General features: G+C 47.9%; 1 protein-coding gene across 1 annotated transcript in view; it reads left to right on the forward strand.

Moving 5' to 3' along the window:
- Window positions 1-12,500, forward strand: part of LOC115128306 (ephrin type-A receptor 7-like) — a 213,325-nt gene that overhangs the window by 190,209 nt on the left and 10,616 nt on the right. Inside the window, exons 10-14 of the mRNA XM_029658034.2 lie at window positions 1,546-1,671; window positions 2,969-3,154; window positions 9,721-9,782; window positions 10,286-10,489; window positions 12,425-12,500. The exon at window positions 12,425-12,500 is cut by the window's right edge and continues 77 nt beyond it. Coding sequence (XP_029513894.1) covers window positions 1,546-1,671; window positions 2,969-3,154; window positions 9,721-9,782; window positions 10,286-10,489; window positions 12,425-12,500 — 654 coding nt within the window. The remainder of the gene's footprint in view (window positions 1-1,545; window positions 1,672-2,968; window positions 3,155-9,720; window positions 9,783-10,285; window positions 10,490-12,424) is intronic.

Genomic DNA, 12,500 nt, shown 5'->3' on the forward strand with positions numbered 1-12,500 from the left:
ATTTAGTGTGAGTTCACAGAACAGACATTTAGTGTGAGTTCACAGAACAGACATTTAGTGTGAGTTCACAGAACAGACATTTAGTGTGAGTTCACAGAACAGACATTTAGTGCGAGTTCACAGAACAGACATTTAGTGCGAGTTCACAGAACAGACATTTAGTGCGAGTTCACAGAACAGACATTTAGTGCGAGTTCACAGAACAGACATTTAGTGCGAGTTCACAGAACAGACATTTAGTGCGAGTTCACAGAACAGACATTTAGTGCGAGTTCACAGAACAGACATTTAGTGCGAGTTCACAGAACAGACATTTAGTGCGAGTTCACAGAACAGACATTTAGTGTGAGTTCACAGGACAGACATTTAGTGTGAGTTCACAGGACAGACATTTAGTGTGAGTTCACAGGACAGACATTTAGTGTGAGTTCACAGGACAGACATTTAGTGTGAGTTCACAGGACAGACATTTAGTGTGAGTTCACAGGACAGACATTTAGTGTGAGTTCACAGGACAGACATTTAGTGTGAGTTCACAGGACAGACATTTAGTGTGAGTTCACAGGACAGACATTTAGTGTGAGTTCACAGAACAGACATTTAGTGTGCGTTCACAGGACAGACATTTAGTGTGCGTTCACAGGACAGACATTTAGTGTGCGTTCACAGGACAGACATTTAGTGTGCGTTCACAGGACAGACATTTAGTGTGAGTTCACAGGACAGACATTTAGTGTGAGTTCACAGGACAGACATTTAGTGTGCGTTCACAGGACAGACATTTAGTGTGCGTTCACAGGACAGACATTTAGTGTGAGTTCACAGATACGTGTGGGATAGGGACCAAATATCACCTCCTTTGATGCAGGTAGAGTTTTTAGGTTGCTTTTTGTGAAATAAACTCTCCTAACAAAGTGACACACTCAAAGGCTTTTACCTCAGCATTTCCTGACAATTATTCCCGACCCTAGTTTCTAGTGAAGATGATTAGTTATTTCTTCAACGGTTCTGAAGTCTAAGACAGGAACCCTTTAAGCCGAACTACTGTGTCTCAGGGAAATGTGCGATGCACAAGTAAGACATTCAGTTAGTGATGTGGTTGATTCCCTTTTTTCCTTTCCTTTCTTTTTTTCCCCCAAACAGTTCAATGGCTGAGAAAAGGGCGACAAGACAAACAACGTATTCAAATGTTAAAACCCCACCCACAGGTTAAAACACCACCCACAGGTTAAAACATCACCCACAGGTTAAAACACCACCCACAGGTTAAAACACCACCCACAGGTTAAAAGCCCACCCACAGGTTAAAACCCCACCCACAGCTTAAACCACAGGTTAAAACACCACCCACAGGTTAAAACACCACCCACAGGTTAAACCACCACCCGTACGGTAGTTGTCAAGTGAAAGAGTACGCTACGGATTCCCACTCATGTCGTGATCTATTTCACGTGCCTTAGTAGTGTCGAATGCGGATTTGTGATTCTGTGGTGTTGCGGTAGATTGTGCAGGTCGTAATATTATATGACCGTCTGTGTCCCACAGTTAAGATCCCGACCCGGAGGACCTACATAGACCCAGAGACGTGTGAGGACCTGGTGCAGGCTGTCCTCGCCTTTGCCAAAGAGCTCGACAACTCCAGCATCAAAATAGAGAGAATCGTGCACACAGGTACTGAGACAGTGATTTGGCTTTCATATACTCTCATATTCTCTTTCTTTGTGCTTCTGTCTTTTTCTTTGCCAATTTTCACTCCTCCCTGTTTGCCCTGTCTTTGTCTCCTTTTCTGTCTCTCCCCCCGCTCTTTCTTTCTCTCTCTCCTCCGCTCTCTCTCCTCCGCTCTCTCTCGCTCCTCCGCTCTCTCTCTCGCTCCTCCGGCTCTCTCTCTCGCTCCTCCGCTCTCTCTCTCTCTTTCGCTCCTCCGCTCTCTCTCGCTCCTCCGCTTTCTCTCGCTCCTCCGCTCTCTTCTCGCTCCTCCGCTCTCTCTCTCTCTCGCTCCTCCGCTTCTCTCTCGCTCCTCCGCTCTCTCTCTCGCTCCTCCGCTCTCTCTCTCGCTCTCTCTCGCTCCTCCGCTTCTCTCGCTCCTCCGCTCTCTCTCGCTTTCCTCCGCTCTCTCTCGCTCCTCCGCTCTTCGCTCTCCGCTCTCTCTTCGCTCTCGCTCCTCCGCTCTCTCTCTCGCTCTTCCCGCTTTCTCTTCGCTCTTCCGCTTCTCTCGCTCCTCCGCTCTTCTCTTCGCTCTCCGCTCTCTCTCTCGCTCTCCGCTATCTCGCTCTCGCTCTCTCTCGCTCTCGCTCCTCCGCTCTTCCGCTCCTCCGCTCTCTATCTCGCTCTCGCTCCTTCGCTCCTCTCGCTTTCTCTCTCGCTCCTCCGCTCCTCTTCGCTCTCGCTCTCTCTTCGCTTTTCTCTCGCTCCTCCGCTCTCTCTCGCTCCTCCGCTCTCTCTTCTCGCTCTTCTCTCTCGCTCTATCTCCCTCCGCTCTTCTCTCGCTCTCGCTCCTCCGCTTTCTCTCGCTCTCGCTCCTCCGCTCTCTCTCTCTCTTTCGCTCCTCCGCTCTCTCTCTCTCTCGCTCCTCCGCTCTCTCTCTCTCTCTCGCTCCTCCGCTCTCTCTCTCTCGCTCCTCCGCTCTCTCTCTCTCTCTCGCTCCTCCGCTCTCTCTCTCTCTCTCGCTCCTCCGCTCTCTCTCTCGCTCCTCCGCTCTCTCTCGCTCCTCCGCTCTCTCTCTCGCTCCTCCGCTCTCTCTCTCGCTCCTCCGCTCTCTCTCGCTCCTCCGCTCTCTCTCGCTCTCGCTCCTCCGCTCTCTCTCTCCTCTCTCTCCTCCGCTCTCTCTCTCTCTCTCTCTCTCTCTCTCTCTCTCTCTCTCTCTCTCTCTCTCTCTCTCTCTCTCTCTCTCTCACTCACCCCCAACTCTCTCTGGTACACCATTACTGTAGTCCACTATCTGACCCTCTCTCTGTGTCTCCACCTGCAGGTGATTTTGGGGAGGTGTGTCGTGGCTGTCTCAAGCTGCCCAGTAAGCGGGAGCTTCCGGTGGCCATCAAGGCACTGAGGGCCGGCTGCTCAGAGAAACAGAGGCGCTCCTTCCTCAGCGAGGCAGGGATACTGGGACAGTTTGACCACTCCAACATTGTCCGTCTGGAGGGGGTCATCACCAACGGTGAGCTAGTTACCTAAATCACAAATGAACCTCTAGCCCCTACGCACTTACAGTGCATTTGGAAAGTATTCAGACCCCTTCCCCTTTTCCACATTTTGTCACGTTACAGCCTTATTCTAAAATTGATTGACATTTCGAAAACAGGTTTTTAGAATGTATTAAAAAAAAAAAAAAAATGAAATATCTTATTAACATTAGTATTTGGGCCCTTTGCTATGAGACTCAAAATTGAGCTCAGGTGCATCCTGTTTCCGTTGTTAATCCTTGAGATGTTTCTACAACTTGATTGGAGTCCACCTGTGGTAAATTCAATTGATTGGACATGATTTGGAAAGGTACACACCTGTCTATATCAGGTCCCACAGTTGGCAGTGCATATCAGAGCAAAGACCAAGCTATGAGGTCGAAGGAATTGTCTGTAGAGCCCCGAGACAAGATTGTATCGAGGCACAGATCTGGGGAAGGGTACCAAAACATGTCTGCAGCATTGAAGGTCTCCTAGAACACAGTGTCCTCCATCCTTCTTAAGTCAAAGAAGTTTAGAACCACCAAGACTCTTCCTAGAGTAGAGTGTCCAGACAGAAGCCACTCCTCAGTAAAAGGCTCATGACAGCCCACTTGGAGTTTGCCAAAAAGCACCTAAAGGACTCGCAGACCATGAGAAACAATATTCTCTGGTCTGATGAAACCAAGATTGAACTCTTTGGCCTGAATGCCAAGTGTCACGTCTGGCGAAAACCTGGCACCATCCCTACGGTGAAGTATGGTGGTGGCAGCATCATGCTGTGGGGTGAAGGTTCACCTTCCAACAGGACAACGACCCTAAGCACACAGCCAAGACAACGCAGGAGTGGCTTTGGGACAAATCTCTGAATGTCCCTTGAGTGGCCCAGCCAGAGCCCAGACTTGAATCCGATCAAACATCTCTGGAGAGACCCGAAAATAGCTGTGCAGAGATGCTCCCCATCCAACCTGACGGAGCTTGAGAGGATCTGCAGAGAAAAATGGGAGAAATTCCCCAAATACAGGTGTGCCAAGCTTGTAGTGTCACCCAACAAGACTCGAGGCTGTAATCGCTGCCAAAGGTGCTTCAACAAAGTACTGATAAATGTACAAATATTTTTACATTGTCATTATGTGGTATTGTGTGTGGATTGATGGGGGGGGGGGGACAATGGGGTCAAGGGGTCTGAATACTTTCCGACTGTGCCGTACACCTAGCTCCTATTTACTATGCTTTAATAAGGGGGTGCCTGTCTGACAAACTAAAAAGATCTCCTCCACCACAAAACTCAACGCACAAACCCCATACGATTAACTACGTGACACAGACAGCAGTTGAGGTCCAGCAAGGGAAGGGAGGGAGGGAAAGCGAGAGGATGAAGTATAATGTTGACGGAGAAAGGTAGGCGAGGAGAGGTTTAGAGCGTTTCAGAGGGCTACTGTAGAAGGGCAAGGTGCGTGTGAGTCAGGTGAGGAAGAACCAGGGTAGGGAGGGATGGGATTGGATGGGAGCAGTGCCTGCCTGGCTGAACACACAGTCTGCAGCAGATGTGCTGGATACGGTAATTGGTGCTAGAGACACAGCGGGATTCTGAAACGCACTTTCGCGCACACCCCTGCCGCCTCACGCGGGCGTGCACACACTCGATTAAACTCACACATATACACACACCCCCCACACACACACACACACACACACACACACACACACACACACACACACACACACACACACACACACACACACACACACACACACACACACACACACCACCCTCAGATTGCAAATCACCTGCATTGCATTGCTTACCCCCCGCTAGCCCGCCATTCAACCCCTTCCACCCCCACAGCCCACCTGTCAGCCCCCACCCCCTCTCCTCTCTCCTGCCTCCTCCCTCCTCTCCTCCCTCCTTTCTCTCTCCATCTGAGGTCTGCAGCGCTGCAGGGAAGGTCATTAGAGAGACTGAGACGTGCTGCTAGCTAAGCGTCCAGCAGGGGGCACCAGGGGAGGGGTGGGACATGTAGGGTGCTCGGTAGCGTAGTATGTTGGGGGGGGTGGATCAGCAGGATAATTAATCTGGTAGAAGAGGTAGAGTGTCTTGTAGTGAAGCGGGATAGAAAATGTCATAGCGTACTCATTGAGGGGCGATAGTGTGCCAGTGTGTGTGGTGCGGTAGTGATAGGTTAGTTAGATGGGGAGTGTGAAGCAGTAGTTCTGTATGTTAGTCTTGCATACTAACATAGACAGATGATGTGATCAAACAGAATGATGGTGCCGTGTAATAGTGTAGTCCTGCCTTCCTCTCCTCCAGTCTGTCTGTCTTTGATTGAGGGGGACTGATAGTGTCCATTTATGAGGCACTTAAATCCCAGCCACGGCCATCAAGGGGGCTGTGTGTGTAAGACCTCAGTTTCCATGTTACTATGCTCATCTCTGTCTGACGCACACACCACCTGGTTACTAGCGGAGTCACAGCTTCCTCCCTTTATCCTGACTACTCGCTCCCCTTCTCTCCCTTTCTCCTGACCACTCGCTCCCCTTCTCTCCCTTTCTTTCTCCTGACCACTCGCTCCCCTTCTCTCCCTTTCTTTCTCCTGACCACTCGCTCCCCTTCTCTCCCTTTCTTTCTCCTGACCACTCGCTCCCCTTCTCTCCCTTTCTTTCTCCTGACTCCTCGCTCCCCTTCTCTCCCTTTCTTTCTCCTGACTCCTCGCTCCCATTCTCTCTCTTTCTTTCTCCTGACTACTCGCTCCCCTTCTCTCCCTTTCTTTCTCCTGACTACTCGCTCCCCTTCTCTCCCTTTCTTTCTCCTGACTACTCGCTCCCCTTCTCTCCCTTTCTTTCTCCTGACTACTCGCTCCCCTTCTCTCCCTTTCTTTCTCCTGACTACTCGCTCCCCTTCTCTCCCTTTCTTTCTCCTGACTACTCGCTCCCCTTCTCTCCCTTTCTCCTGACCACTCGCTCCCCTTCTCTCCCTTTCTCCTGACCACTCGCTCCCCTTCTCTCCCTTTCTCCTGACCACTCGCTCCCCTTCTCTCCCTTTCTTTCTCCTGACCACTCGCTCCCCTTCTCTCCCTTTCTTTCTCCTGACTACTCGCTCCCCTTCTCTCCCTTTCTTTCTCCTGACTACTCGCTCCCCTTCTCTCCCTTTCTTTCTCCTGACTACTCGCTCCCCTTCTCTCCCTTTCTTTCTCCTGACTACTCGCTCCCCTTCTCTCCCTTTCTTTCTCCTGACTACTCGCTCACCATCTCACCCTCCTTATTCCACCACTCAATAAAAGCTTGTTTTTTCTCGTGTTTCTGTTCTCTCTCTCTTTCTCTCTCTCCCCCTCTCGTGTTTCTGTCTTCTCTCTCTCCCCCTCTCGTGTTTCTGTCTTCTCTCACTGTCTCTCCCCCTTTCGTGTTTCTGTCTTCTCCCTTCTCTCCCCTTTCTTTCTCTGACTCTCTCGCTCTCTTTCCCCTTCTCCTGTTTCTGTCTTCTCTCTCTCGCTCTCTTTCCCCCTCTCGTGTTTCTGTCTTCTCTCCTCTTCTCCCCTTCTCGTGTTTCTGTCTTCTCTCTCCCACTCTCGTGTTTCTGTCTTCTCCCCCTCGTGTTTCTGTCTTCTCTCTCTCGCTCTCTTTCCCCCTCTTCTCTGACTCTCGCTCCTCTTCTCTCCCTTTCTGTTTCTGTCTTCTCTCTCTCGCTCTCTTTCCCCCTCTCTGTTTCTGTCTTCTTTCTCTCGTGTTTCTGACTTCTTTCCCCCTCGTGTTTCTGTCTTCTCCTCTCACTCTCTCCCACTTTCTTTTCTGTCTTCTGACCACTGTTTCTGTCTCCCCACTTCTTTCTGTCTTCTTTCCCACTTTGTTTCTGTCTTCTTTCCCACTCTCGTGTTTCTGTCTTCTTTCCCACTCTCGTGTTTCTGTCTTCTTTCCCACTTTGTTTCTGTCTTCTTTCCCACTCTCGTGTTTCTGTCTTCTTTCCCACTCTCTGTTTCTGTCTTCTTTCCCACTCTCGTGTTTCTGTCTTCTTTCCCACTTCTGTTTCTGTCTTCTTTCCCACTCTCTGTTTCTGTCTTCTTTCCCACTCTCGTGTTTCTGTCTTCTTTCCCACTCTCGTGTTTCTGTCTTCTCTCACTCTCTCGTGTTTCTGTCTTCTCTCACTTCTCTCCCCTTTCTGTTTCTGTCTTCTCTCTCACCTCTTTCCCCCTCTCGTGTTTCTGTCTTCTTTCCCTCTCGTGTTTCTGTCTTCTTTCCCTCTCGTGTTTCTGTCTTCTTTCCCTCTCGTGTTTCTGTCTTCTTTCCCTCTCGTGTTTCTGTCTTCTTTCCCTCTCGTGTTTCTGTCTTCTTTCCCTCTCGTGTTTCTGTCTTCTCTCTCTCTCTCCCCTTCTCGTGTTTCTGTCTTCTTTCCCCCTCGTGTTTCTGTCTTCTCTCTCTCTCTCTGTTTCTGTCTTCTTTCCCACTCTCTGTTTCTGTCTTCTTTCCCCCTCGTGTTTCTGTCTTCTCTCACTCTCTCTCTCCCCTTCTTTCCCCCTCGTGTTTCTGTCTTCTCTCTCTCTCTCTCCCCTTCTCGTGTTTCTGTCTTCTCTCCCACTCTCGTGTTTCTGTCTTCTTTCCCCTCTCGTGTTTCTGTCTTCTTTCCCACTCTCTGTTTCTGTCTTCTTTCCCACTCTCGTGTTTCTGTCTTCTTTCCCACTCTCGTTTGTCGTCTCTCTTCCCCTTTCGTGTTTCTGTCTTCTCTCTTTACTAGTTTGATACACCTTGGCCACCTGTGCTCAGCGAGTGTGAGAAGTGTGTGTCTGTGATAGCAGCACACAGGTCATTCTGCTCCTCCAGATCAGTTTCTTAACCTTTATTTATGCAGGGTTTTTTTCCTCATTGAGGAAACATTTCTTTTTCAAGAGAGACCTGGTCAAAAGGGTGAAGGATGGCGGTACATAACCACTGCTGCCCCTGAGCCAACTGGACTACACTGATGTGTGTGTGTGTGTGTGTGTGTGTGTGTGCGCAGGTAACACCATGATGATTGTGTTGTTTCTGTCTTCTCTCACTGTCTCTCCCCCTTTCGTGTTTCTGTCTTCTCTCACTGTCTCTCCCCCTTTCGTGTTTCTGTCTTCTCTCTCTCGCTCTCTTTCCCCCTCTCGTGTTTCTGTCTTCTCTCTCTCGCTCTCTTTCCCCCTCTCGTGTTTCTGTCTTCTCTCACTCTCTCTCCCCTTCTCGTGTTTCTGTCTTCTCTCTCCCACTCTCGTGTTTCTGTCTTCTTTCCCCCTCGTGTTTCTGTCTTCTCTCTCTCGCTCTCTTTCCCCCTCTCGTGTTTCTGTCTTCTCTCTCTCGCTCTCTTTCCCCCTCTCGTGTTTCTGTCTTCTTTCCCCCTCTCGTGTTTCTGTCTTCTTTCCCTCTCGTGTTTCTGTCTTCTTTCCCCCTCGTGTTTCTGTCTTCTCTCTCTCACTCTCTCCCACTTTCGTGTTTCTGTCTTCTTTCGCTCTCGTGTTTCTGTCTTCTTTCCCACTCTCGTGTTTCTGTCTTCTTTCCCACTCTCGTGTTTCTGTCTTCTTTCCCACTCTCGTGTTTCTGTCTTCTTTCCCACTCTCGTGTTTCTGTCTTCTTTCCCACTCTCGTGTTTCTGTCTTCTTTCCCACTCTCGTGTTTCTGTCTTCTCTCACTCTCTCGTGTTTCTGTCTTCTCTCACTCTCTCTCCCCTTCTCGTGTTTCTGTCTTCTCTCTCTCGCTCTCTTTCCCCCTCTCGTGTTTCTGTCTTCTTTCCCTCTCGTGTTTCTGTCTTCTTTCCCTCTCGTGTTTCTGTCTTCTTTCCCTCTCGTGTTTCTGTCTTCTTTCCCTCTCGTGTTTCTGTCTTCTTTCCCTCTCGTGTTTCTGTCTTCTCTCTCTCTCTCCCCTTCTCGTGTTTCTGTCTTCTTTCCCCCTCGTGTTTCTGTCTTCTCTCTCTCTCTCGTGTTTCTGTCTTCTTTCCCACTCTCGTGTTTCTGTCTTCTTTCCCCCTCGTGTTTCTGTCTTCTCTCTCTCTCTCTCCCCTTCTCGTGTTTCGGTCTTCTTTCCCCCTCGTGTTTCTGTCTTCTCTCTCTCTCTCTCTCCCCTTCTCGTGTTTCTGTCTTCTTTCCCACTCTCGTGTTTCTGTCTTCTTTCCCACTCTCGTGTTTCTGTCTTCTTTCCCACTCTCGTGTTTCTGTCTTCTTTCCCACTCTCGTGTTTCTGTCTTCTTTCCCACTCTCGTTTGTCGTCTCTCTTCCCCGCTCTCGTGTTTCTGTCTTCTCTCTCTTTACTAGTTTGATACACCTTGGCCACCTGTGCTCAGCGAGTGTGAGAAGTGTGTGTGGTTATTAAAGTTGGTGTGACTGTGATAGCAGCACACAGGTCATTCTGCTCCTCCAGATCAGTTTCTTAACCTTTATTTATGCAGGGTTTTTTTCCTCATTGAGGAAACATTTCTTTTTCAAGAGAGACCTGGTCAAAAGGGTGAAGGATGGCGGTACATAACCACTGCTGCCCCTGAGCCAACTGGACTACACTGATGTGTGTGTGTGTGTGTGTGTGTGTGTGTGTGTGTGTGTGTGTGTGTGTGTGTGCGCAGGTAACACCATGATGATTGTGTTGGAGAGCATGTCCAATGGGTCCCTGGACTCCTTCCTCAGGGTAAGTGTGTGTGTCTTTTTTGTGCTCTTAGAAAACAGTGTTTACCTCACCATGACTCCTGGTCTAGTTTCCAAACGTTACATAAGATGTTGGTATGAAGTAAATCCCTAGGCATATGGTGTATCATTGGGTTTATAAGCCATATGACTAACAGTAAAAGACATCATGTTATTCAATCCTTTATAACTGAGTTTGTTCTCCATTGCACTGAAATGTTACAATTTCATATGGGCCTGATATTGTTGGTCCCAACCCACTATTTGAGATACACTGTCCAAACCACACAATTAAATATATCAGTGTTATATTTAGGGTTGCCAAATTCTGGGAACTTTCCCAAAATTCCAAGGTTTTCCAGAAATTCCCGGAATAAGGAGGGGAAAAACAGGACATCCAGAAACTTGGGACCAGAATTTCTGGAAATAATTGGAACTTTGGGAAAACAACCCTAATTATATTGCATCTCTATGGTCCTAACCCACTCCCTCCCTCCCCCTCTCCAGAAGCATGAGGGCCAGCTCTCTGTGCTCCAGTTGATGGACATGCTGGGGGGCGTGGCCTCTGGGATGAAGTACCTGACAGAGATGGGCTTCGTCCACCGCCGCCTGGCCGCCCACAAGGTACTGGTCAACGCCAGCCTGGGCTGCAAGGTGTCCGGCTTCAGACCACTCCAAGAGGACAAGATGGAGGCCATCTACAGCGCAATGGTGAAACTACTTATATTACATAGCTAATTATACAATAAAAATATAATTATACAATAAAAATAAACTACTACTGTATATTACTACCTATAGTCTTTACTCTTTACCCATAGAGGCCATCTTCACGACTGGTGAGACTACTCACTGTGATGGGTACTAGATTTACTGTCTTGTTTAGTCTTTACCAGTAGAGGCCATCTTCACCACTGGTGAGACTACTCACTGTGATGGGTACTAGATTTACTGTCTTGTTTAGTCTTTACCCGTAGAGGCCATCTTCACCACTGGTGAGACTACTCACTGTGATGGGTACTAGATTTACTGTCTTGTTTAGTCTTTACCTGTAGAGGCCATCTTCACCACTGGTGAGACTACTCACTGTGATGGGTACTAGATTTACTGTCTTGTTTAGTCTTTACCCGTAGAGGCCATCTTCACCACTGGTGAGACTACTCACTGTGATGGGTACTAGATTTACTGTCTTGTTTAGTCTTTACCCGTAGAGGCCATCTTCACCACTGGTGAGACTACTCACTGTGATGGGTACTAGATTTACTGTCTTGTTTAGTCTTTACCTGTGAGGCCATCTTCACCACTGGTGAGACTACTCAGATTTAGATTTACTGTCTTGTTTAGTCTTTACCCACTGGTGAGACTACTCACTGAGGCCATCTTCACCACTGGTGAGACTACTCACTGTGATGGGTACTAGATTTACTGTCTTGTTTAGTCTTTACCCATGTTTTTATTTATTTAACCTTTATTTAACCAGGTAGGCTAGTTGAGAACAAGTTCTCATTTACAACTGCGACCTGGCCAAGAATAAAGCAAAGCAGTTTGACACAAACAACAACACAGAGTTACACATGGAGTAAAACAAACATACAGTCAATAATACAGTAAAAACAAGTCTATATACAGTGTGTGAAAATGAGGTAAGATAAGGAGGTAAGGCAATAAATAGGCCATAGTGGTGATATAATTACAATTTAGCAATTAAACACTGGAATGATAGATGTGCAGAAGATAAATGTGCAAGTAGAGATACTGGGGTGCAAAGGAGGAAAATATATATATTATTTTAAAAACAGTATGTGGATGAGGTAGTTGGATGGGCTATTTACAGAGTGGCTATGTACAGGTGCAATGATCTGTGAGCTGCTCTGACAGCTGGTGCTTAAAGTTAGTGAGGGAGATATGAGTCTCCAGCTTCAGTGATTTTAGTAGACCACACTGCTGAGAGAACTAGCTGATATTTTCTCCTATTAAATATATTACGCCTAATAAATATAAAAATCCTATCTTATAGAAAATGCTATAAAAATCCTACATTCAAAATGTAGGCAGCGTAGCCTAGTGGTTAGAGCGTTGGACTAGTAACTGGAAGGTTGCGAGTTCAAACCCCCGAGCTGACAAGGTACAAATCTGTCGTTCTGCCCCTGAACAGGCAGTTAACCCACTGTTCCCAGGCCGTCATTGAAAATAAGAATGTGTTCTTAACTATAATCCTATTTTATAGAATATGCTATAAAAATCCTACATTAAAATGACAGTTAAGTATTTTATAGAAGCGCATTGAAGCCGGTGGGAGAAGTTTGCGTTTAATTGCATTTGTTCTTTGTATTTCCTCTTGTGTTGAATCTGATGTGTGTAGTGCAGACCGCCTTACAATAGTTTCTATAATGAATCCGGGTTTCCCTGTGGTTTCTCTTTCTCGCTCTCTCACTGTTTTCACTCTCTCTGGGATGACAGTGGTTGATTAGATGTTCTGTTTAGTGTTCTTTTTTGAGGCAGTATATGGGATGCAGAGTGCAGTAGGATGTTTAAAAGTAGACCCTAACACAATACTGTGCTGTGACGAGGCCGGCTAACATGAAGCGTGTTTATACAAGATGTCAAGTGTGGATTTGAACATCTCTCGCTCTCTGTCTCTCTCAGCATGGGGGGAAGAGTGTGGTGTTGTGGACGGCCCCAGAGGCCATCCAGTACCACCGCTACAGCTCAGCGTCTGACG

Source organism: Oncorhynchus nerka, linkage group LG4 (assembly GCF_034236695.1).
Source record: "Oncorhynchus nerka isolate Pitt River linkage group LG4, Oner_Uvic_2.0, whole genome shotgun sequence".
Taxonomy (NCBI): Eukaryota; Metazoa; Chordata; class Actinopteri; order Salmoniformes; family Salmonidae; genus Oncorhynchus; species Oncorhynchus nerka.